The sequence below is a fragment of the Peromyscus californicus genome, unplaced genomic scaffold (assembly GCF_007827085.1).
Source record: "Peromyscus californicus insignis strain IS unplaced genomic scaffold, ASM782708v3 Scaffold_19__1_contigs__length_69161282, whole genome shotgun sequence".
In the NCBI taxonomy this organism is placed as follows: Eukaryota; Metazoa; Chordata; class Mammalia; order Rodentia; family Cricetidae; genus Peromyscus; species Peromyscus californicus.
Window position 1 is genome coordinate 742272 of NW_026294491.1, and position 26488 is coordinate 768759.

At 47.0% G+C, this 26488-nt stretch overlaps 2 protein-coding genes across 4 annotated transcripts in view; one reads left to right on the plus strand and one right to left on the minus strand.

Annotated features, from left to right (window-relative positions):
* The first annotated feature begins 66 nt into the window (after positions 1-66).
* On the plus strand, positions 67-8908 carry LOC128114225 (olfactory receptor 2H2). The gene has a single exon (XM_052744049.1). The coding sequence runs from the start codon at positions 1453-1455 to the stop codon at positions 2383-2385; it is 933 nt and encodes a 310-aa protein (XP_052600009.1). The 5' UTR covers positions 67-1452; the 3' UTR covers positions 2386-8908.
* Gabbr1 (gamma-aminobutyric acid type B receptor subunit 1) overlaps positions 7279-26488 on the minus strand; it is a 30887-nt gene continuing 11677 nt past the window's right edge. For all 3 annotated transcript variants that reach the window (XM_052744046.1, XM_052744047.1, XM_052744045.1), the window contains 12 exons: positions 21325-21567; positions 20702-20765; positions 19408-19485; positions 16566-16716; positions 15972-16104; positions 14694-14810; positions 14505-14612; positions 13842-13935; positions 13121-13248; positions 11486-11614; positions 10789-10932; positions 7279-10184 (listed from right to left, as the gene is read on the minus strand). In XM_052744046.1, coding sequence (XP_052600006.1) covers positions 10011-10184; positions 10789-10932; positions 11486-11614; positions 13121-13248; positions 13842-13935; positions 14505-14612; positions 14694-14810; positions 15972-16104; positions 16566-16716; positions 19408-19485; positions 20702-20765; positions 21325-21567 — 1563 coding nt within the window. In that variant the 3' untranslated portion in view covers positions 7279-10010. The remainder of the gene's footprint in view (positions 10185-10788; positions 10933-11485; positions 11615-13120; positions 13249-13841; positions 13936-14504; positions 14613-14693; positions 14811-15971; positions 16105-16565; positions 16717-19407; positions 19486-20701; positions 20766-21324; positions 21568-26488) is intronic.

Here is a 26488-nt window from a genome sequence, read left to right on the forward strand (position 1 = left end):
TTGTTGTTGGGGGAGGTTCCTTAAAAAAAAAAAAAAAAAAAAAGGAAAGAAAAATTTCATTTTCATTTAGTGTGTTAGTGTGTGTGTGTATCCATGTGTGTGTCAGTGTTTGCAGAGGTCAAAAAAGAGCATTGGATTCCCTGGAGCTGGATCTATAGGTACTTGTGAACTGCCTGACATGGGTGTTGGGAACAGAACTCTGGCCCTTAGGAAGTGCACCAAGCACTTTTAACTGTTGAGCCTACTCTCTATCATTCTGTGGCCCAAGCTGGCCTCAAACTCACCATCCTCTTGCCTCTGCCTCCTGGGTACTAGCATGAAAGCCATGTGCCATACTTAACCTAAACAGGGTGAATTTTTATCACCCATATTGAATCAGGTGGTCATGTGGTTTCATTCCTTCAAACTCTCAGCCACAGTTCCCCAGCAAGAATCCTCTTTCTACATTTCTCTGAACACCAGTTCTGGGGAATGTTCTCTAGAATCTTGGTCCTAGTATCTGTTGAGTAGGTGACCTGAGACATGTTATTTACCCTGACAGTTCAATCTTTGATAAAATTGGTAAGATCATTACAAGGATACTATGGAAATCAGATGTTCAGACAGCTGTGTACCACAGTTGGCCCAAGGGAAACACTCCACAGGTGTAAAATGCTAATAAAAAAAAAAAAGGAGGAAATGATTACCAGACTTTCATTGATCCCTTCAGATGATCAACCCCTGCCCTGGCTTGTAGCACAATGTTGATACCTTAAAGCTTAAGAAAAAGACAAATGCACAGACCAATAAATGTCAGGAAGACATCTGGGCAGTGGTGCATGTTTTAATCACAGCACCCAGGAGGCAGGGACAGGCAGATCTCTAAATTCCAGGCCAGCCTGATCTACAAAGCCAGTTCCAGGACAGCCAGGACTACACAGAGAAACCCTGTCTAAAAAAAACAAGATGGGGTGGGAGAGAAAGTCAGGAAGACATAAGCTAGGAGAAACAACGGCAAATGGCAGAGATCAAAAGAGAGCAAAGGGAAGGTCACTAAGTTAGCAGAAATAAGGCAAAGAAAAGGAGGGAGTGAACTGCCAAGAGAAACAGAAAATTGATAAGAACATTAGTTGATGGATGAATATGAGTTGGTTGCCACTAAGGTAACACACTGCATACAAAGAAAGCAAAAGATGGTCAGCTGCTATTTGTGATCAGCCTCCTTTGCCCTCAACCAGGATGCCAGTAAGGATTCACATGTTCTCCATCACATTCTTGGTTTCCTCTGACCAGACACTATCTGACTCGGAGGAACAGTGGAAGAGGACAAGTGGTTAAGTGATGGGCTGGAGAAGGGAGCCTGAAAAACATCAGCCTTGTGTTTCCTGATAAGTACACAGGGTGAGTCTTTATCAGGCCTCTTATATCACACTAATCTGACAGCTTCATTCCTTCAACCAGACACAAAAAGCCATGGCCAACCACAGCTCCCCAGCGGGCTTCTTCCTGCTGGGCTTCTCTGAACACCCACACCTGGAAAAGATTCTCTTTGTGGTTGTCTTGTGTTCCTACCTCCTCACACTCCTAGGAAACACACTCATCCTCCTGCTGTCCACACTGGACCCCAGGCTCCACTCTCCAATGTACTTCTTCCTCTCTAACCTCTCCTTCTTGGACCTCTGCTTCACCACAACCTGTGTGCCCCAGATGCTGGTCAACCTCTGGGGACCCACAAAGACCATCAGCTTCCTGGGATGCTTTGTCCAACTCTTCATCTTCTTAGCCCTGGGCACCACCGAGTGCATTCTCCTGACAGTGATGGCCTTTGACCGCTATGTGGCAGTCTGCCAGCCCCTGCACTATGCCACCACCATCCATCCCCGCCTGTGCTGGCAGCTGGCAGCTGTGGCCTGGATCGTTGGCCTGGTGGAGTCAGTGGTTCAGACACCATCCACTCTTCGCCTGCCCTTCTGTCCCCACCATCAGGTTGATGACTTCGTGTGTGAAGTCCCTGCTTTGATTCGACTCTCCTGTGGGGATACCACCTATAATGAGATACAAATGGCTGTAGCCAGTGTCTTCATCTTGGTTGTTCCTCTGGGTCTCATCCTTGTCTCTTATGGTGCTATCGCCAGGGCAATAATGAGGATAAACTCTGCAAAGGGACGCAGGAAAGCTTTCGGGACCTGCTCCTCCCACCTCATCGTGGTCACCCTCTTCTACAGCTCAGTCATTGCTGTCTATCTGCAGCCCAAAAATCCCTATGCCCAAGAGAGGGGCAAGTTCTTTGGGCTCTTCTATGCAGTGGGCACTCCTTCTCTTAACCCTCTCATATACACCCTGAGGAACAAGGAGGTCAAGAGGGCATTCAGGAGGCTGCTGGGGAAGGAAGTGGAGCCCAGCTGACACACACTCTCAGTATGCTGAAGGGAGATTCTGCATGCCTTTATCAAAAGGCTTATGTGGTCATCCTCTTCAGACCTACCCTGCTACTGTAATGGATGACACAATACAGGACACAAAGATGAGAAATTCAGTAAGGGAATATAGTTATACCACATATAGATTACCTCAGGAATCAAATGCAATCTATCTGTACTTTATCAATTCACCTCCATCCTCCTGTGCCCCATTTCACTGATTTTGATTTTAATTCCTTGCCTTTGCCAGGGTGTATGTCATGAAGATTTTATTTTTGTTATGTCTTTGTGTATGTGTGGATGTCTGAAGAAGCAGGAAGAGGGTTTAAGGTCCCCTGGAGCTGGAGTTACAGGGAGTTAGGTTGTCCAACATGAGTGTTGTATCTCGAACTCTGGTTCTTTGAGAGAGCACAAACGCTCTTAACCGCCGAGCACAAACGCTCTTAACCGCCAAGCCATCTCTCTTGCCCCTTGTCACCATTTTTTCCCGCTTCCAATCCCATTTCCCACTGCATTTTTGCTGTATCTCCTTTAGAGTTTCTTTGTAATTCTATATGACTCTTCCTTTTTTATCGCCCAAATATCAGCAAGGGTTGAGGGGAAACTGAAATTTAATTTAGAAACCCAACCAAAAAATAGTGTTAGGATGTTTGCCTAAAATTTAGGTCCTGTGACTTCTAGTCAGACCATTCCCAAATGCATGCTGTTTCCACACCATAATAAAATGTTCCATTATTCTTACCTTGAGACCAGTACAAGGCCTTGGAGAGCAACCTGAACTGTAGTCCTAGTGTTGTCTTTATTAATGCCAGACAGCCAGGTCAAAAAAAACCCGCTTCTCTTTAATGCGGGGAGAACAATTTGAGCACTGGAACTTTGGTGCCATCTACTGGCCAGATATGGAACTGCATTGATATACCGACCAGTCACCTAAGTCCTCTCCCTAAACAGAAGGGCTGCTCAAGAGATAATATGTTGTAGTTAATGTGATAATTCTTAGATGTCTTGTGATCTTCCAGGTACCATTGAAAGTATTTTACAACCCTTGGCTCATTTCATTCTTGTAGCATTATGAAGCTTTTTCAGAAGCAAAACCTAAGAATAGTTCATATACCATCTCTCAAATTTCTCAGCCAGGACTGGCACCCAGGAGGGCATAATCCAGATCCCCAGCTCTAAGTCCTGTTTTGGTATATATAGAGCCTTCCTAGCCCAGCGAGAAGCCTCAATTTGTCCTCAAACTTAAGAGGAATCAATCTTAACTAGACATGTCCATCCTGAGACCTGCCTCGCTATAGGAAGTTTCCCAAGTTGCTTCAAAGCACCCTGTGAGAACATTAGAAACAGAAGACTACTTTGGTAAGATATCTGAGCCTGGAAGTCTGTCTCGGTGGGACAGGGCTTCCCTGCATATGCAAGGTCCAGGGCTTGAGCTTCAGCACAACAGACAAGTATCTGTGATGATCTGAGCACTACAAAGTGTGAAGGCAGTGCAACCCCATCTAAGGGTAGGGCCACCATCCTAGACCACCTGCTGTACTCAGTTCCAGAAAGGACCTCAGGAATGTGCCATGACAACTCAACAGATACCCAGCAGGATGCTCCTGCAGACATTCTGTCTGCGATTTATGGCCCTTGAAGATATCTAGATAATCCTGCTGAGCAGTCCAGATAACCCTCCTCAGCGGGTTGCGGTTCCCCGCCACAAGTTGAACCCAATGGTTTCAAATGTGGCTTCGCGCCCAAAGTCTAGACCAATAGTTTCAAAAAGTCACCTTGCCCCATATCCCTTCCACCCAATCCCAAGCATGTAATTCCCAGCTTGTGGTTTTTCCCTATAAAAACTCTTTACACCTGGGCTCGTGGCCACCGCCACATTTCCTTCCACCTACCTTGTGGTGGCCCAGGTTGAACCTGACAATAAAAGGACCCTTATGTGTTTGCATTGGAAACCGACTCCTTGGTAGTCTCTGGGGGGTTTCGAAAAACAGGTACAACAAAAGCTAAGTCTGGAGGAGTCACTGTAAATTTGAGGTGCACTGTGTCTGGTCTAGTCACCAGTTTACTTCTAACCCTCCAGTAAAGCCAGCCTTCCAAGTCTCACACTATGCACAATTAACCATTCCCCCAGATATGTACCAGAATAATACCTCAAAACATACAGCTTTATATTTATTTTTGAGACAAGATCTTAGTATGTAATAACCCTGGCTGGCCTGCAACTCGTGCTTCTGACTTCTGAATGGTGGGATTAAAGGCATGTCACCCCACCCAGCACAGGATGTGCCTCTTTTTTGTGTGGCCCTGGCTGTCCTGGAACTCACTCTGTAGACCAGGCTGGCTTTGAACTCTTGAGATCTCCCAGGACTGGGATTAAAGGCATGCACCACCCCTGCCCGGCTAGCACATGTCTCTTTAAGAAGAGGATTACTTTGAGCTAAAGGCTATAGGAAACCAACCCCCAAGAAATGCTGCCCAGCAGGAAACAAATTTTCCTTTTCTAAAGGAAATTTACATTTGAAAAGGCCTCATTCTTATCAGTGAAGAGGGCACTTGCTTAAATCTGCATAACAAATTTTTATTCACAGAACAGTATTTACCACACTTTCCCTAATGTCCTTTCTGTAACACAACTCCCCTCCACCAGCTCACTCAGAAATGAAAAACCCTTCACCTTTGGGTAGACTAAGTTGTATAAAGCCAACCTCTGAGTGCTCGTTACTAGTAATCTCAAAGTACACAAAGCACATGTTAAGAATTTCACATTTGTCTCTTATTAATCTTTTACCTGCCTGCAAGACCTCAGCTAGAGAACCTATGACACAGGACTTTTCCCCTTTCTACACACACCTGAAGATGTATACCATTTTGCTGCGCCAGAGCCTGCCAGGCCCACACACCTGTATTCCCGTGCAGCTGCCCTGTACTGGAAATCACCTTCCATCAGTTTCAGTCACTAAAGCAGTGGTTCTCAACCTTCCTAATGCTATGACCTTTTAATACAGCTCCTCATGTTGTGGTGACCTCCCTCCCAACTATAAAATTATTTCGTTGCTACCTCATAACTGCAGTTTTGCTGTTATGAATGGTAATGTAAATATCTGATATAAGGATATCTGATATGTGAGCCCTGTGTATCATCTGACCCCCACAAAGGGGTTGTGACCCACAGGTTGAGAGCACTGCACTAGACTCTAGTGTTGTTTCTTGCTCCAGGGAGGCTATAAAAATGGATGCAATACAAATGGTTGTTAATGTATTTTTTTTTAATCACATGCTTGAGAGGCAGCTTGTTGTGGAGCCCACTTTTATGATGGCCTTTGGTTAATGGAACACAAAGGACAAAGTAAAGAATTCCCTGCTCTAAAAGCCTTGGTGAATAAGCCAAAATTTGCCTGTCTCAGGCAGCCTAAGGTTATGGAACATTGTGAAGGGAAGCTGCAATTAGCAGAGCCATCTTCAAACAAGACAGGCAGAAAGGGCAGGTCTGGGGTGGCAAATGGCCCTGAAATATCCCCAAAGAGGGGCCTGGTAAAATGCTAAATATCAGATGAACAAAACTGGTTTGCTCAGGCTGGGTACAACGATACACACCTGTAGTCCCAGCGATGCAGAGTCAGAAGCAGGTGTATTTCTAAGTTTGAGGTCAGTCTGGTCTACATAGTTTAGTTCCAAGCTAGTCAGGGCTATTTTGTGAGGGCCTTTCTCAAGAGAGAGAGAGAGAGAGGCAGACAAACCTGGTGATCGTCAAGAGAGAAGATGCACAATATGGTGAGGTCATGAACACTGTCTTTGCGGAAGGCAGATAAGCCTTGGTGGATCATGTTTCCAGGTAAACGTGCAATGAATTACACTACTCTGTATGTGTTTCCAAGAGTTTAGTTCTACCCCTTGAGACTAGCACAGCAGAATGTAGCAAAAACAGTGTTTTGTGACTTCCAAGGTTTGCTGAAAAATACATATGTACCCGTCTCTCCCACCTCCAAGGACACGCAGTGACCTTTGAAATCTAGTTTACTGTATCAGAAGAATCAGATCACAAGGAAAAGCCCTGTGTAGTGGTTTCAGTCCACATCCCAGCCAAGGAGCCTGCTAGGCCAAAACAAAACCCACTTCTAGGGGTTATAAAGGACTTCTAACTAGCTCCTTGTCTTCAAAACTGCAGGCTGTTGTGTAGTGTAGACTCCCCTCACTGCAGCCCATTTAATGCTTTCACCCACAGAAACAAAGATGTGGCTGTTGTGGGCTACGCAGTGGTCAACGCACAGTCTGGATGTTTGCTCCACTTCCTGTTGCTGACAGTGTTCCTCTCCCCCAGCTGCAGGCTCCTGGCCAAGTAATGAATGTAGAACCCCACTCTATAGACTGTTGTGAGGGATCTGTCTCTGCCTCTCTCCTCTCCCTCTCAGAGGCCATCTTGTTCACTTCTCTTTCCCAGTTCCTAGTACAGTAACCATGGCCGTAACTGACTTGTCCAGTCAGCGCTTCTTAATGGAGCCAGGTGCAGTGGCTGATGACTGTAATCCCTAGGAATGCTGCAAGAGAACTTCTGTACATTTCAACCTGGACTACCCAGCCAGAGCTACATACCAAGACCCTGTCTCAAAAATAAAATCTGTTTCCAGGCACAATGCTTAACACCTATAATCCAATACTTGGAAGGTTGAGACACGAAGATCACCATGAGCTCAAGGCCAGCCTGGGCTATATAGTAACTACCATGCTCCAGATAGAGCTATGTGGTAAGACCCTGTACCAAACAAACAAACAAACAAAAAAACCCACAACCTGTTGACAGGCATGGTAGTACACACCTGTAACCCCAACACTTGAGAAGCTTCAGCAAAAGGACAATTCAAAGACAGCATGAACTACATAGTGAGGGTGAGGCCCAACATGGGCTATAGAGATGAAACTTTATCTTAGAATTACAAAGATAACAGTCATACACAGTAAGTATTCACAGGAGTTCTAGTGACTGGGGCTAGGGCAGAGATGAGAAAAGACCACAGGTATGTAACAGGGCACTGAGGCCTGGCAGGTAGTCTGGGGTGCAGGGTGTACCTGACTGAGGCGAAGCTGGAGGTGCGGTCAGCTCCACTGAGCACAAGAACAGGTGCTGCCTAAGCTCCCTCAGGCCTCTGCACCAAGCACTCTGTCAGCTCTGCTATGTGGCTGGGTTCCTGCCTCTCTTGCTATAGTCTGCCTCACTCTTGGCTACAGTGGAGCTTCTGACCCTTGATTTACTTACTATTCACACCCCACCCATGTGCAATGCAGTACTGACAGGGGTGATTTCAGTCTGCACAGGGCTGGTCTGTGCTTGGGCTATAGTTTCTGAAGCCAACTGTTAATTTCTACACTGCAGGTTTCTCTACTCCACAGGCCTCCTCTCCTTGTTCTGAGAAAACTCCACTGCAGGAAAAAGGGAAACTCAAATTAAATCCAACTGGTCCCAGGTGGATAATCACTATAGGTTGTTTTCAAAGGGGCCTAAGATTTAACCTGCCATCAACAGGACAGTGAAATGACAGAGCAGATCCAACCCTTGTAGCTTTCATGCAGAGCTGGGGAGGAAAACCATCATCTTAAAACAAAACAAAACAAACAAAAACCCGCACAACATGAAAAAGCTTCAAAAAAGCCAAAAGGGCACTCAGAATTCTAAGAATTCCAGTTTGTTTTTGTTCCTCCTGGCTTTTCAAACTTTCATCTTGATCAAAAAAAAAAAAATCTTCCCAAGGTACTCAGTGTTCCTTAGATAATGATTTTTAAGTTTGGAGGCACCTATCCAGAGCCTGGCAGTCACTGTTTACTTGTGATTCTTCCTTTCTGAGGAGACTCCTCACATCTGCTCCAGGCTCCCAGATCATGGCCACCACTGTCAGGGAATCCAGGAAGCAGCTGTAACAGAGGCTACCATGGCCCAAGCAGATCCAGGCACTGGAATGCATAATTAACCTAGTTCTTATATGCACTCCATTGAGAAATGCATCATCATTACCGTTATTACCAGATTCCCAAAAGTGGAGAATAGAGATTGGAGACATTTCTGCATGTGGTGCAGGCCGGACACGCTGGCAGTCTGACTCCAGAGCCCACACTTCTAACCACCAATGTCAGCACTTACTAATCAGGGCCTTAATCTTGTCCTGCTTTGCCCTACTAAATTCTGCATGGATCAATCACATATCTCTTTGCACCTCTCCACTTCAAAGCCTCTTCATTAACTCCAAGCCTGAGAGCCTGGGCTTCTCCCTTCCTGGCCTGGAGCCCACTCAGTTCACAGGATGGAGGGTGAGGTGCTGAGTCACACTGTTCACTGGTTTATTGAGATTCAGGGAGATCCTTCCCCAAGAGACACCACAGTGTGAAAGGGACATTGCCTCCCGCCCCATCAGTCCATCTGTCCACGCTTTGTATGGTTAGGATGTGGACCTACTATCCACTGGAAAGAGCCTCCAACCTGTACCCGTTTCTTTTCCCTTAGTTCTGAAAAATAATAATAATAAAGAAAAGAAAACTAAGATGCAGTCTTGAGAGATGATTGTGAGTACAGACTGAGAGAGGTACACATGAGAGCAAAGAATCCAGGGAACACCTGAGGGGAAATGCCAAGGAGAGGGTACGGATGGCTCAGAACACATGAACTGAGGAGGACGTGCTTAACTATGTGCATGTTGGGTGCACATGGCTCTGTTGGAAAAAGACATGACATCAGGTAGGCAGACAACTGTAGTCCAAACACTCAGAAGGCTGAATGAGACAGGAAGACTGCCATGAAGCCAGCCAGGGAAACACACGCACACAAAACACACAACGATGTGAAGATGCAAAGCAGTAAATATACAACGCACTGAGTCACACAGGGAAAACACAGAAGGACATGGCATGTACATGAGGAAGACAGCTTAGTGTGCTCAGCACATCACACACACCTACCCAAGTACACCACAGCACACACCCATAACCACTGTGCATTCATAGGTGCAGGGTATGCGGAGAGCACATGGCAGCATGGGAAAGCACTCAGGAAAAATGCACTTGGAGGATGGGGTACAAGTGTTGGGATTCAGGAGCACACAGAGCAAAGAGACAAAGAGCATGTGGGCCTGGGTGAGAATGAATCCCCTGGAAGAAACAACACTTAAGGAGAGGAACACACAGGGATGTGTAGGACAAGGGCAATGGAAGGAGATTCTGATGCTGAGAAAGAGAGGATCCTGCTAGTGTGGGAAGAACACTTGTGGGGAGACCCCTGCTGCTAAAATTGCAGGAGTTTCCGTGGTAACTATACAAGATAGGCTGTGGGAGAAAAATATGGTCAGCTGCCCCTCTGGGGTTATGAGTGAATAGCTTCAAATAGAGTTTGAACTAAACCGTGAAGTAGTGATACAAAATAATATGAATGAAAAAGAGAGAAAACAGTCTGTTTCCCAGAGTATTGGAGACCCAAATAACCCCAGATGCACAGAGTGACATATATTTATAAGAGGGGGATTGGAGCATGTTCTCCCAGTTGGAGATAGGAGTCCTTGCCCTCCTCCCAGTCCCCCACCCTCTTCCCAGACCCTTCCCTCCCCGACTGGCCTTATCCTTCTTGACACCCCCTCACTTGTAAAGCAAATGCACTCGACTCCCATCACAGCTAAGTCGGTCAGGGGGCTCCGAGGGTCCCCTGGGAAGGCCCCCAGAGGGGTCCGGGGGTGTTGGGGGATGGCGCCGTGAGCGGAGCTGCTGCCGAGACTGGAGCTGATGGCGCAGTTCAGAGACACGCTCCTCTTTCTGGAGGAAGAAGCACAATTGGGAGTGTGGGAGGAGGGTGAGGAATGGAAGGGGGAAAAGGGAGGAGAGGCATTGAAATGGTGTGTACAGGTGAGAGAAGAAATTAAAATGTGAACCAAGAAAGGAACAAAGAAAGCCACGGAACGAAAAGGCACCAAGAGAATAGATGGAGGAAATAAGTGAATTAAAAAACAAAAGGAGAATGACAGGAAAATTGCATCAACCAAGGTGGAATGCCGCCCTCCACCCCCAGCACTGCACCAGTCCCTAACTACAGCCTGGACACAGCGGACACCGTGGGCAGCTGCCTAGAACCAATATGCTGTGGATGCATGCCTCCCCCATCTACTGCCGATGGACTCTCTTTTGCCTCAGGAGGGCTGAATCTATAGTCCCCACTCCAGAGCCTCCCTCCCCCCTCCTCCAGCTAACACTAAATTTTAGTTAAGACTGAACCTCAGCCCTTTTCCTTTCCCTCTCCTGCCCCTGCTCCCCTGCAGGTTTTATGGGATCCTCTGTAAATCACCAACACTTGAACCTGTATCTAAGGCTCAACCCCAGACAACCCACCCTTAGACAGGGGCCCCCGGCCGTCACCACACACCTCAGCAATGATCTTTTCCAATTCACGGTTCTCTTTCTCCAACAGCCTGGACTTCTCTTCCTCGTTGTTGTTGGTGGATGACCCCGTCTTCATGGTGTCCTGTGCTTCAGACTGCCATTCCCCTCGGGTGATCAACCTGCGCATCTGGGGGGCAAAGGTTTGGGCACTGGGTGGCTGAGCAGAAGCTCTGTGAGTGAGCAGCTGGTAAAGTGTTGGGAGTAAGGAGTAATGAAAGACAAGCTGGGCCAAAATGGAAGTCCTGGTTTGCTGTGGGATGTTCTGTATGGCAAATGTGTTGCTGATTGGTCAATAAATAAAACACTGATTGGCCATTGGCTAGGCAGGAAGTGTAGGCGGGACAAGGAGGAGAATAAAGCTGGGAAGTGGAAGGCTGAGTCAGAGAGACACTGCCAGCTGCCACGATGAGAAACAGCATGTGAAGATGCCGGTAAGCCACGAGCCATGTGGCAAGGTATAGATTATGGAAATGGATTAATTTAAACTGTAAGAACAGTTAGCAAGAAGCCTGCCACGGCCATACAGTTTGTAAGCAATATAAGTCTCTGTGTTTACTTGGTCGGGTCTGAGCTGCTGTGGGACTGGCAGGTGATAGAGATTTGTCCTGACTGTGGGCCAGGCAGGAAAACTCTAGCTACACTGGTTCTATCTAGGGAGGGCAGGGGAGAGCCAGACTCACCTTGGGCACAAAGAGCACAACCAGAGTAATGTAGGAAGAGAACACGATGGCCAGAGAGGCAAAAGCAAAGGCTGCATCCTGCTGGCTGGAAAGAATCATGGTGACAGGAGCAGTGATGAGACACAGGACCTGGAGAGAAAGCATTTGGGAGACTCAGATCTAACACACGGTTCAAGTGGGATGCAGGGTTTCCTTCCCCAAAGAGAGAGCCCATGGAGACACACTCCTGGTGAATGGTCCACAAATTCAGGATGATCCTCGACTTTAAATAGCTAAAAATCAGGAACAGACTACCAAACCAGTTCTCAGCTCTCGATCAATGCTTCCCTCAGGATCTCTGCATTCCGTCTGTCCTTGAGACTACTCTGGGCAGGTGCAAATGATGTAACAATGTACTTTCATTTCAGCTTTGTTCTTATCTGTGTGTATTGTGTATGTGTGGCTCAGGAGCACATGTGTGCACAGGGATGCTAGAGGAAAACTTCAGCTGTCATTCCTCCTCCACTTTGGTTTTTCATACCGTGTCCCTCACCTGGTCACTGAGAACTGAGGACCTGTTTATCTGCATCTCCTCAGGGCTGAGATTACAAGCACATCCCATTATACCCAGCCTTTTCTGATGTGGGTTTTAAGGACCAAACTCAGCTCACAGTAAGTTGTCTTGTAAGCATCAGGACCTATCACCCCAGCCCTAATGTAGTGTTCTTTCTAAACTGCTGTATAGTTAAATCCTCTGAATTGAAACATCCCTCTCCGAAAGAGAGGGAGACCTGTGATACTCAGCCACTTAGAAGACTAAGAAGGCCCATCCCCAGTTAGTTACATAAGCAGTAACAAATTCCTGGTGAGTGAATGTCTCCTGTGGAACTGCCTGTAAGTCGGGCAGGGAACTCCAGGTGTGCAGCTACCATGAGCCGCCACCCGTGCCGCAGTGGACTTTTAGATGACATAAATGCTATTAACTCCCTCATGCTCCTGTGGTAACCTCAACAAATACACAGATTCACCAAGTGTGGTGGTTAGCTTTGTCAATTTGACATAGTTTAGATTCTGGACTCTAGAATCACTCAGGTGATTATCAACGAGGGATTGTCTAGATCATCTTGGCTTCGTCTGTGAGCATATTTGGGGGGGGGGAGATTTTCTTGATCTATATTGTTGAGTGATTTGGGAAGACTCAATCATTGTAGAGAGCAACAAACCCTAGGCAGGAGGTCCTGGATTGAACATGAGTAAGCATGCATGCATTTATTTGTTTTTGCTCTTGACTCTGGATGACTAGCTCCTTCAAGGTCCTATATTGACTTCCCTCATTAATGGACCATAACTTAGAACTGTGAGCTAAAATCAGTCCTTTCTCCTCAAAGTTGCTTTTTGTCAGTCATTTTATCAAGCAACAGAGATGAAAGTAGGATGCCACGTTAGACTCTGGTAGAATCATTTCTTTTGCCTGTCGTGGTACCCTGTCTAGGGTCTCCTCAGGAAAGTCATACAACCATGTATATATACATCAGTCATTATTAACCAGTGTTTTATGACTTCTACACAAATGATCTCAGATCTAGTTTTCTGATTCTTCTAGTCCTACCACCTTAACAGTTTCCAGGACTAACCCCGGGTGTCAAGGGAGCTTACCGCAACGTTGTAGATAGCCATGCCCACAGCCCTGTGGTCGTTGATCTTTTCGGTGGAAACGCTTTTGGTCTCATAGGCAAGAAAGATTCCCAGTAGCAGCAGCAGCCCCTTGTAACCATAGAAAATGCCTAGAACAGCAGGAGAGTGTCACCTGGGCAACAAGGACCATCACACTCCCAACTCAACCCTCTTCCTCTCTTTGTCCTTGTAGCTCCTGTGTAAAGGAAGCCTTCCTCTCCATTCCAGTCCCTCTGACATAGCAAATTCTCAGTGTGGCCCCACCCGTGTGGCCCAGACCTCACTTCAGCTTCCAATGGAGCAGCTAGGAATGATCCAATATATGCTACACAGTGTCTAGACCCTTAGACCACCAGGCAGGAACATGCAATCCAGGCTAAGGGTTTTAGTTCATCCTGTGGATTTGTAGATCAGAGGAATATTAGCCAGGCTGAAGAGAGGCTAAGCCCATGACCTCATGACCTTGGTCTTACTCTCAGGAGCTGACCAGTCACAGAAGGGTGGGTTACGCACCAGCACTGGCCCTCTGCTGAACACTGCTACTCACGGCGAAAGCTCTCCTACTCTTGGAAGTTTAGTGCAGTGATAAAGGCACTGGAACTGTCTCCTCTCTGAATGGTCCTTCTCCCCTGGCCTCCTGCTGTTACCCATTCCTCCTGCATATGCTTCCTCCCTCCCCTCCTCCCACCCACATCCCACACACCAAGCCATGTATTCATCTTCTTGGAGCTGCAGTGCTCCAGCTGGGGCAGGATGGAGACATCAATGTCTTCCTTTGGTTCCTCCTTGGCAAAAGTCTGAGGGAGAAAAGGAGGAAAAGGATGAGTGAGCGTACATTTCTCCAGCTCTGAACGCCCAGCCCTGACTATGAGACTCAGTACTGTGCCAAATCCTACTCCAGGCCTCGGGACATTCTCCTGAACATGCTAGAAGGGCTTGTTCCCCACTTTCCCTGATGCTTGGAAACCCTACACATCCTCCCAGATCCCTGACATGTCCCTTCTCTAGATAAACCAAGAAGCTTCAGTGAGGCTCATCTGGGAAAGACAGAAGAGCCCTGAATATAAACACAACCAATAAGCTGTCTCTCCTTTTCTTTTTAAAGTCAGGGTCTCACTGTGTAGCCCTGGCTGGCCTGGAACTCACTATATAAACCAGGCTAGCCACAAACTCAGAGATCTGCCTGCCTCTGTCTCCTGAGCTTTGAGCCTGAAGGCATGCTGGGATTAAAGGTATGTGCCACCACCACGCCTGGCCTTCACTAAGTAGCTACATCCTTCAAGACCACATATATCCCTGAAGATGCCAAGCTGGTGGGCCCTCCCCCACTTCCTGACCCCAGAAACTCCTCTCAAGTGCCAGATACCTCGATGGTGCGGTGCAAGGGGTCCACAATCTGCCAGATGGCAAGAGTCAGGACATCCATGCCCACCAGCAGGCCTACCGTGGCATACAGTTTCCAGGGCTCTAGGGTCTGACAGACATCCAGAGAAGACAGGTCAGAAAGGTCTTCTCTATGCCCAGGATCAAAGGCTGAGTCTGGGAAGTTCCTCACCTTCCTCCATTCCTTCTTCTCCTCCTTCTTTGTGAAGACTGTGTGGACCCACCAGATCTTGGTGAACATAGAGCCATAGCCCAGACTAAAGCCCAAGCCCAAGAGCCAAAGGCGGGCCTAGAAAGGGAGGAAAGACACTGGTCATAGGTGGGATTGAGCCCTGGATGGGACTGCAGGGAGCAACGTGAACAGTGACCACACACAAAAAGCAGGCAGGACACAGCAAGCAGAGTATGGAGGGAAGGGAGGGGAAGGCTGGGACTCCATCCTTCTCTACCGCTACAGCACCAGAGCACTCTTGCTAAAGCCTACCGCTCTATTCTAGTGCCTAGTTATCACCTGCACACCTCTGAATGTGACACAGTATGGCCCATCCACTAGCCTGGCCCATCTCTCAGGCCCTCTCCTTCCCTGTGCCCCACCCAGCTATGCTGAACCACTCAGTCTCCCTTATCTACTCTCTTTCTGATCTCATGCATCGTCCTTCAAAGCACAAACACCACCTCCTTTCTGAGGGCCACTCAAACACGGACTGTGAGCTGCTTCCCTTCTCTCTGTCCATAGTGCTTTCTACAGATCCCTCCTTAAATGCATCTCCTAGTTGTCTCTTTCCTGCTGCACGCAGATCCCACTAGGAATAGGCACTTCCTGAAGACGAGAGTGCATGTGTGTGCACACATGTTGTGTGTGTGCACATGTTGTGTGCACGGTGTGTAATCATGACAGAAACGCAGTGGAGGAAAGAGAGTGCCAACGGAAGGAACCAGAAGATGCTACATATAGTAGAGAACCATCGTTGAAGCCAGCCTTTCCCCACAGTCCCAGAAACTCCATGAGCCCAGAGTCCCCAGAGGCCTTCCTCCCTCTGGAATGACATGTCCCCTGCCCCAGCTGTCTGCTTTGATTCTGCCGCCATCCTTTCAAACTCCAACCAAGGCTCCCACGGGAAAGCCCAGTTTTGTTTCTCAGCCCACACACCACAAACAAGCCACTATTGTTCCTAAGTTCTGTGTGCAGACCCCGTCCTTTGTCTTCAGCTCTTCACCCCTCTCCTCTGCGAGGCATGCCTAGCAACCTTGAGAGCGGCCAGGGAACTGCAGAATGGGAAAGGTCTGGCGCCAAGAAAGAAGGGACAGAGCCAGCGAGAGACGAGAAGGGTGATGCCAGGAGGAAGGCAGGAAGGGAGACACTGGTCAGGGAAAGCGGAGAGACAGAGAAGGCGCTCCTGAGAGGAGAGCCATATTCCGCACGGTCTATACTGGCCCACCATCTACTCACCTGGCAGACGAACGGGAACTGGCCTTCCCCTATGTGGTAACCATCCAGCCCAAGGGGGAAGACAGCAGCTAGTGCCAGTGAGCAGCCCACGGCAGTCAGATTGTTCAGGTTGGGTTGGGAGTTCTGGATATAACTAGGGCAGAGGCGGAGAGGGTGGGAGAAAGAGCAGAATTACCCCATCTCCTCCAGGGAGGCTTGGCTCTCCAAAAATGCCATCAAACAGCACAACCCTATCCCCGGGGCGGATAAAGGAGACAGACTGGGAACAGACAGAAAGAATACTCAAGTTAAGATGTTGGACCACAGGGCTAGACCTGGGGAGCACAGGGCCACAGGATAAGGCCCCACTGGCATACTCTAGTTAGAGCCCAAGACTGTGCACTAGGCTTCAAATGTTACTGTTTTTCTAGTTGACTACTCTGAAGCAAGGGTAGGGGTCATGCCTGGTTTCCCCTTACATTTCTGGTGAGTCATCACACCACTCTCTATGACACACGGTCTTGAGGGTCCCAGTTTTCTTACTCTTCAGGAAGTGTATGGTCAGTACCTTGGAGAGGCAGCCAGGCCAAGGATCAAGTCAGAAAAGAAACTTACCGAACGTGGGAGTTGTAGATGTTAAAGGACAGACAGACAACAGCAAGAACAATGCCCAGGCTGGAGAGAACTGAGACGGAGATAAAGAGTTTCTGTGACAGGAAACGGAATGTCTTGATGACCAAGGTCTGGTCAGCTGGGGGAGCCCCTCCTGCATGGCACAGGGGAGGAAGGGAGAAGAAAGAGAAGGGAGGCAGTGGCATGAAGACAGGAGAAAGGGGTGAAAGGTGAGCTGCTGGGGGACACTCCCTGTCCGCTGAAGACACGGGGCCCTCAAACGCACTGAGGAACTATGGTAGGCAGAATGCTGGAGGAGACTGGGAACCTTGAGAAACAACCAGAAAATGAGAAGATGGGGTCTGTGCTGGGGGTCTCTTTGCTTGCATGTTCTTTCCGTTTGTTTTTTGAGACAGGGTTTCTCTGTGTACCCTGGCTGTCCTGGAACTCCCTTTGTAGACCAGGCTGTTCTGGAACTTAGAGATCTATCTTCCTGCCTCTGCCTCCTGAGTGCTGGGATTAAAGGTGTATGCTACCACACCCAGCTTTGATTGCTTGTTCTTTTTGCTTCTCTGTTTTACAGGAAAAAAAAAAAAGACAGCTAAAGAAAGGAACAGCTGAAATAATCCCACATAACGTTGCCTATTGCCCCATTAAAGGAGCAAAAGGCAATTTAGAAGCAGAAAGCCAGAAGAGCCTCAAAGTATCCAAGTGTGTTCCTCTAACCTCCAGCAAAAGACACAAGAACAAGCCTAGCAGGGTAGTATTCCCAAAAAGTGTTTTCCAGTTACTATTAAGGGAAGGCTCAAATTTGTCGGAGGGGGGAGGGGGATGACGACACGCAAAACACCTACTTAATTTCAATTTGCTTAGCTTTAAAGAAAAAAATTAAAAAGCCAATTTAGGCCAGGCAGCATTTATAACTGTACAGAACACTGCCCTAAATTCAAGCTACAAAAATAAATAAATAATAAAAATGAAGCAAAGCCTAGGCATGGTAGCTCACTCAGTAAGGGAAGCAATGCTTGGAGTCGGAGGCAGGAAGATTGACACAACTTTGAGTTCAAAAGAGTGAAAGCCTGTCTCAAAATAAATAATAAACTAAAACAGAGAGCTGGGGAGATGGCTCAGCGGTTAAGAGTACTCCCTGTGCTTCCCAGCACCTATGTGGAGGGTCACAACCATTTGTGATTCCAGTTCCAGAAGCTCGGATGCCCATTTCTGGCCTCAGGAACACAAATGGCTCACACGTATGCGCGCGCGCGCGCACACACACACACACACACGCACACACACACACACACGCAGGCAAAACACCCATAACACATAAAAATTAATTAAACTTAATAAAGCTGGGCCCGAAAAATGACTCAATGGGTAAAAGCAATTGTTAACTCTGGCAACATTAAGTTCAATCCCCAGAGCTGGGTAAAAATGTTAGGACAGGACCAACTTCACAAAGCTGTCCTCTAACCTCACAAAAACACCATGGCATACTGGCCACACAGCATGCATGAGTATGTACTCAGCACACACACACACAGACACACACTTTTCCAGGAGTGCTGCTGGAAATGATGAGATTTCACTGGGCAAGGCAGGTGGCAGCTGCCTTCCATGGCCTTACCATCCTTCCCCATCAGCAGGAACTTCCTTTTTGCTTACCTCCAGTATCTTTCCCATTTCCTGTCATTTAGCATACCAAAAATAACTGCTTTCTTTCCCTCATTAAAAAGTACAAGGCCGCCGGGCAGTGGTGGTGCACGCCTTTAATCCTAGCACTTAGAAGGCAGAGGCAGGCGGATCTTTGTGAGTTCGAGGCCAGCCTGGTCTACAGAGCGAGATTCAGGAAAGGTGCAAAGCTACACAGAGAAACCTTGTCTCAAAAAAACAAACAAACAAAAAAAAAAAGTGCAAGGTAGGCTAGGTGTGGTGGCACACACATTTTATCCCAGCACTCAGAAGGAAGAGGTAGGTGGATCTCTGTGAGTTGGAGGGCCAGCCTGGTCTACAGAGCAAGTTCCAAGATAGCCAGGGCTATGCAGTGAGACTCTAGTTCAAAACATACAAACAAACAAAAAGAAACAAACAAACAAGAAACCTGCAAGGTAAGCCGGGCAAGGTGGTATACACCTGAAATCCCAACACTCTTGAGATGTTGAGGCAGGATGACCATCCTGAGTTCAAGATAAGCCTTGGCTACATCATGAGCTCAAGCCCAGCCTGAGATACAGGATGAAGCCCTGACTGGGAAATAAATAAACAAACAAGCAAGCAAACAAACAGAAACAAAAACTGGTGAGACGGCTCAGGGCATAAAGGTCCTGATGATCTGATGTTCAAGCCTGATGAGTTCAATTCCCAGACCCCACATGGTGGTAGGAGAGGCCTCCCATGAGTTGTCCTCTGACCTCCACATGCACACAAAATGAATATATAAAACTCGAGAGGAAAACAAACAAAACAAGTCAAAAAAGCAAAGGATAAAATAGCCAGTAAGAAGGACATGAATTTTTGCCTTCTCTACTACAGTTAAGCAGCTGTTTCCCTGACAGGGACCTGAAGTCCCTGTCCCTAATGTACCAAGGCTGAAGGAAAGCTTCCATTTCTTGAAGCTTCCGTGTTGCTTTTAATTCCCACTCACTGCAGTAGACCACTGATAAAAAACAGGGTGACTCTAGGTCTGTTCCAGCTTCACATCAACTCACCTTCCCTCCCTTCTTGGAGGCCATGTTCACTCTCAATCTCTGCCATGACCCCTCTGCCATTCCAACCCAACAGCACCCTCCCCCTCTCATCCAAAAGTCTGACAATGATTATTTGAAAGGACCAAAGCAGAACTTACCGATCCACTTATCTGTTTTGGACCAGGAAAGGTCATCCTTGGTGCTGTCATAGTAGCCAATCTTCTTGTAGCTGCCACCTGAGCAAAGGACTGGAGTTGCCATAGGTAGGGAGAAGCCACCCCCGGCATTTTCAAACTTCCATTCCCCTCAAAGTTGCTCTCCCTGGTTGCATTAATGCCAATGACCTAAGCAACTCAAGGATGCTAAGGATGCTACAAGGACCCAAGTTCGCCTGGATGGGCAACTTAACTTCACAGCAACACAAGGCGGTTCCCAAGTCAATTTGAATGCGTAATATAACCCTTACGGCATTTAAGGCTCTTCTCAGAGGAAGGCACCTTGCACGTCTACCACCTATTCGATCGCCTCACACCTCTCCCAGCAACATGTCTCTCACTTTGATTCTGGCTTCCAACGCTTTAAACCGTTTCTGCCTAGTCTCCCTCTTGTGATGGACAGAATTACAGCATCTTTTTTCCCCAGTGGCTTTAATTTTAGAAATCTCTCTCCCTTTGGCTTGGGTTCTAATGCCTTGAATAAGATACATCTGCCTCTTAAAGTGCCACTAAGGGAAATGCATCACTCCTAAGATTTCTCTTCCAGAATGGCCACAGTTAATACAACTTTCCTTCCAAACACCAACTCACACCCACTTTACCCTGGCTAAAGTCCAGTCTCACTTGTCCCATATACAAAGAGAGCTGAGAAGATTTAGTGGCAGAGGTAGGGGGAGGGGAGAAAGAAACTTTTTACAGGAGGCTAAGAAATGGGTCTCTTGGCCACACCACAAGAGGCTGAGTCAGGTGGAACTGAAATATTAACTCACAGAAGCTCTGTAGACTCCTCAGTGCTGTTAAAGGTAAATGCCATGGAGAAAAGGCCAGCTGTATGTATGACTGGAACACTGTGCTTACACTGAAAGGCACTGAGAGGATTCCCTTTATAAAGAGCCAGCTTCCTAGGCTCAGCTTTCCTTTATCTTTCAGGACACACTAACAGCTCTTAACCCCTCAACCTAGCCTGAAGCAGGTAACTTCTTGAACTAAAACTGGAGCCACTGGGAGGAAAGGACACCTCTTTTTAATCTTTATGTCCCTTTGAAAGAACAGAATCACTGCAAAAGACCTACCCAGGACTCTGGTTTTTGTCACTGTCTAAAGCCTGATGAACACAGTGAAAGGCAGCAAAAAGTACCAGGCAGTCTTGTTGAGATGCATCACTGATCTCCTCCCAAGTGAGCACTCAGCTCAGCCCCTGCCTGCCCCTTCCCCAGCCTCTCAGGCCTGAGCTCACCCTGTAGCTGCTCGATAAGTGTCCACGCCATCCGGGAGCCACTGGCATCAAAGACCACATGGCCCTGAGGAGAAACACGTGGAGGAAGGCAGGGGGATAAAAGCGGGAGGAAAGGAGAACATCAGGGACTCTGAAACCTTCTGGTTTTGATGTAACTGAGCTTCTGAATGAAGGCTATTTATGGCATCTGCTGCATATAGGACACACCCCAGATGCACATACCCTAGATTCTGGAAACAGTTTTCTTTTGAGAAGGAGCTTCACCCTTGAGATCTGAGTGAGAGAGTCCCCAGAGAGAGGGCCAGGAGCAATCACCAAACCCTATTGGACACTAATTTCCTTACTTTAAAAGGAATGAGGAGATTGCCAAGTTATCGCTTTTAATACCCTACACTTCTTATCTGACCTGCAAACACCTGGACCAGGTTGAAAAGCACTAGAATACAGTAATTCTTTTCATTGTCGTCTTTTCTCCCGTTTGCTGGTTTGGAAATCCCTCTTCCCATAGTCTATGACTGACTTTTACAGAAAATAAGCTGAGAAAGCAGGAGAATGCATGCATCTAGGGGCCCTCCAAGGTGTCCCTTTCCCTGGGGTGCATGGCAGAATCTGCTGTAACTCACAGAAACACCCTCAAAGGATGAGGAGTTCATGGCCCGGTAAATTTGGTCTGTAATGGTCTGGTTGTTGTAGTTGAAATCCTCCAAGCGCACACCCGAACGGCCGCCTCCTCCAGAGGTCTTGTTCAAGGCCAAAGCCAAGGCCCAGATAGCATCATAGGCCAGTGGCGCCTCCTGGAAGCCTCCAGTCTCCTCGGGGTGTCTTTTCAGCCTCTTGGTTAGTTTTTCCACAAATTCCTGGGATGTCTGGATGAGGTAAGAACAAGAGGAAAGCATTGGAATGTGTGTGGGCACAGGGGGAGAGGCCTCAGTTCTGGCTCAGACACTGTGACTCGAGCGGATGGTTTGTGTTCTGTTGTCGGGTAGACCATATGTACAGACAAAATTGTTAGCTATACCCATGTGTCTATCTTGGGTTGGAAGCTACAAGACTAAAGCGGGGATTAGCTGGGTCCAACGGTCTTAAGAGTGTACAGCTGCTAGCTCAGAACTACAAACAACAGAGAAATCTGATGAATAAACACTCTGGAAAATGAATGGCAAAGGAGAGAAGCAGAGACAGAGCCAAGGAAGAGATGGATACTGCAACGCAGAGTGGCTGTGCTGGCATTCTCCCAACCGTCAGACTTTCACAGCAGAGTTGACCCAGGAGCTAACAGCTCCTCCAATTTTGAAAGATCCAGAAAAGGCGACACCACAGCCTTTCACACTCTGCCTGCCAACCAGAATTGTTCTCTGGGGTGCTAACTTCTTGCTGTCCTGGTAGGACTTCTGTTTGCTGCCTCCTTAGACTGGTGATAGCTATTGGAAATACCCTTCACACCGTAGAGGTCCATATTCAGTTCTATTCACTCACTCCCCTCCTGGCACTCAACCTTTTTCCAGGAAATCTAAAAGGAATGGCAGTTCCTTCAACCCTCATGGATGAAGAGACCTGGCTGTGTATATTACAATAACCATGCTTGGCCTTCTACTTAAGGGTGAATGAGTTCCTGAACCTCTCGGAACTGCCTTCCACATAACAGAGAACAATCACACCCTCCTTTCCTTACCACCCAGAAACATAGGAAAACGTTTAACTTTTTCTTGGCAAAACACATGTACAACATAGAATCACTTCAGAGAACTGCTGGATTTAGAACATTCACAGGTATGCTCTAATGAAGGAATGATACATGCATGAAGAATATTTGCTTAAGAGTGAATGATTCAGCATGTAAAAGCACCTACTGCCAAGCCTGAGTTGGAGTCCTGGGACACATAATGGAGGGAGAGAATCAACACCCAAAAGGTTAGCCTCTGACCTTCACATGTGCACCTTGGTGTGGCACACATACACAAAATAAACAGATAAAATGTAATTTTTAAAACATATTGTCAGGTGGTGGTGGCGCACGCCTTTAACCCCAGCACTAGGGAGGCAGAAGCAGGCGGATCTCTGAGTTTGAGGACAGTCTGGTCTACAGAGCAAGTTCCAGGACAGCCGGGGCTACACAAAGAAATCCTGTCTTGGGGGAGGGGGGATGGATGTTTAAACCTTGTTCCCATGCCCTCAGAACATTTTTTTTTCTGTTTCTTTTTTTAGAAACAGCCTGAGCCTTGAAACACAAAGGTCTAGGCTCAACTACCTAGAGCAGGAATAAGCTCCATGCCCATTCCTCTCATAAGCATTAGTACCTATAGCTCACAGAGGACACACTAAAAACACCCCTGGAACTCTGTGCACTTCATGTGACACTCTAAGGGTATACACATGTCAAACGTACCCATAGAATGCAAAGAAAAATAAAACAGCTGGCCCTAATATAAGCCATGGGCTTTGGGTGACCATGGCCAGTTGATGAAGATCATCAGCTGTAACCAATATACTCATGTGGTAGTAGAATCTGACAACGGAGAGGTATACATGGAAAATATAGGAACTGTGGGCCTTGCAATTTTGCTGTGGATCTAAAACAATGACATCTTTAAGTAAAAAGAAAATCCATTGGATGGGTAAGTAGATGAATGGGTTCCAATTCTAATTAAACCACTTACCTACTAAGAAATCTCAAGCAAGTTATTAAATCTCACTAAACTGGCTATTCAGCTTTAAAATGGGAATACTAGTGTGTTAAAGAGCTCCTGTAAGGATTAAGTAAGAACACATAAAATGCTGGGTATGAAGAATATTACACTCCTCCCTGTGAGTTTCCCTGTTCCCACCCTCGTCTTTGTTCCCAGTGCTCAGGCCTGTAATTCTGGCCCAACACCTTACAGGTCTCATTGACTCTAACACATTGTAGTTATACATGACCACTGATCTCAAATTCAAAGAAACAGCAGCGGCAGCACCTGTAGGCCAAGCTGCTTGTGAGGCTAAAGGGACGGGGGTGGGGGCGGGGGGAGGGAGACACACATGAATCTGAGTTGTAAGTTCAAGATCAACCTGGGCAACACAGTAAGATCCACCTCAGAGAGGGGCAGACAGACAGGCGGTCCACAATGGCGCATGCCTGCAACCTCCAACTCAGGAGGCAGACAAAAACAGTAGGATCTCAAATTAGAGGTGATTCTAGTGTACACAGCTAAGATAAAAGATAACCAGAGCTACAGCATAGTAAAACTCTCGTCTCAAAACAAAAAGAAAGGTGGATGGGCTGGAGGAATGGTTCAGTGGTCAAGAGTGCAGATGCTACTGCAGAGGATCCATGTAACTCCAGCTCCAGGGGATCTGATACCTCTGGCCTCCACTGGCATCTCCACACACATATTCAGACATACTTAAAAATAATAAAATAGGCCGGGCGGTGGTGGCGCACGCCTTTAATCCCAGCACTCGGGAGGCAGAGCCAGGCGGATCTCTGTGAGTTCGAGGCCAGCCTGGGCTACCAAGTGAGTTCCAGGAAAGGCGCAAAGCTACACAGAGAAACCCTGTCTCGGAAAAACAAAAACAAAAACAAAAAAAAAAAAAACAAAAAAAAATAAATAAATAAAATAAAATAAAAACAAGGACAGAAGAAGAAAAAAACAAGATACACTTTTTCCTCATATTCCCACACTGCCCAGCATATAAGACAGAAAAGTAAACTACAGATTTTCAAATCAGGAAATCCTCCTAACACGTTTGTTCTAATATTTCATTAACACTATCCCTCTACATACAGGAGGAGGAAAAAGAGGCTGATGAGGGTGGATATGAAGACGGTGACGATGCTGGGGGTGGCGATGGGAGGGGTGATGGTGTAACTAACATCTGTATAGTCCTTACTTTGCTCCAGGCACATAGATCGATGTATTTAACCCTCAAACATTTCAATGAATCATTATCTCTATTTCAGAAATGAGGAAACTAAGGCACAGGGTCCTGTAACTTGCCTGACATTACACTGTAGCAAGTGTCGAGGCTGCGATTCCAGCCCAGGGTGTCTGGCTTATTGGGCGCGATCCTGAGCTACTTCTGTGCTGAAAGCCTCTGCAGGTGCAAGTGCTCACAGACAGCAGCGTGCTAACACTTTCTGAGCAGTCAGTCCTTCAGCTTTCAGGTCTAGCCAATCCTCAGTTCAAAGCAGAGATTACATCAGAAAATCACCATATTGGGAAAGGATTAATCTGCTCAGCATGATATTATCCCCAGATTCTCAGCTCACTCAGGACAGCACAGCTAGCCAAGAAGAGCACCACCGAAAATCATGAAAAAACAATCCTTCCCCTTGAGTCGGCAAAGATTATGGTTCTATTTCTCCCTCCCCACCCCCTCCCCCACCCACCTCATCACCCTCTCTCTTCTATCTTGGTGAATGGTGTGGGTTTGGATGTATATGGTCTCACACCTATAGCCCAGGCCGGCCTCCATTTCTCCATTTCCCAGACATGGTGCTTAACATTCTTTCTCTAAACCAGGGTTTCTCAACCCCCATGCTGTCGATATCCTTAGCAAGAAAGTCTTGTTGCTGGAGGCTGAACTGTACATTATAGGATATTTAGAAGCGCCCTCACCCTCACCCTCCAGACACTGCAACCTCTTTTGAAAACTGCTACCCTACAGTTCTCACCGATGACCAGATCTGCAGGGTCACAAACTCCAGAAATGAAATCCTCAGGTCCCAGATCTAGGCAACTCCAGGGAAAGGTTCAGTAACCTATCTACTAACCTAATTTTCCGGTTGGTGCTGATGGAAATTTGGGAACTGATCCAAACACACCTGAGGCCAACTCCGCTGTTTCTTTACGTCTCTATGGTTCTGCCACTCCACCCTTCAATCCAACCTTTGCCTGATCACTCCTTTTGATTCTGTTTGACTTGTTACTTGAAAAAACTGCTTCTCTCTTCTATTGAAAAATCTAGGCTTTTCCACATGACATTTTTAGCTGGGGATTCAAGAAGGCTCTGCATGCCTTTGAAAAAAAGGTACTTTCTCTGGAAACCAAAAGCCAGAAAAGACCTGTGCCCCCAACATCCTACCCCAAGGCCCAACATCCCCACCCAACTCTAAACTCTGTCAGTTCCTTCTCTCTCCCCAGTGTCAGAAAGAGCCCTAGAGTGGCAGGTTGTGAACTTAGGACACTAATAAGCCTTTCTGACTTTGGTAACCATGCCTCACTACTCTGGGTTCCAGAAAATGACTCAGCTTTCTTCTCCTGTGCAGGGAAGTGGTTGTCCAGTGTTCCTTCACTGTAGTTTTTAATTAAAATAAATTAAACATAGCATCCCCTTAGAACATTCCAGAGCACAGTTTATAATCAGAATCCACATAGCAGGCCACCCTTTATCACAATCTACTGCCAAAAGCAGATTACCAAATCTCATTTCTCCTTTGCTAAGACACTACCATTATCTGTACAGCATTATCTGCACATAAAAGTATAAAGATTTTGGCCAGGCTTTATGCTTTTCCATGGAAAATGATGGGGCAGGGCAGATTGGTGTTCAACTCCACAGGGCACTAGGAGATGCATGACCTAGGACAAGTCAGTAAACCTCCCTGATTCTAATTTTCTAGCTCAAAAGATATAAATAACAAATCTAGTTTAGAGTATTGCTGTTAAGATCCTGAAATTATATATCCAATATCCTGATTGTCCTCATAAAATCAACCAGTATTAAAAGCATCACTAGTTCACCTCTCTGAAAGCAGATATTTCACAGCTGGAGTTACATCAGGTATAATAAACAGACACAGGTTAC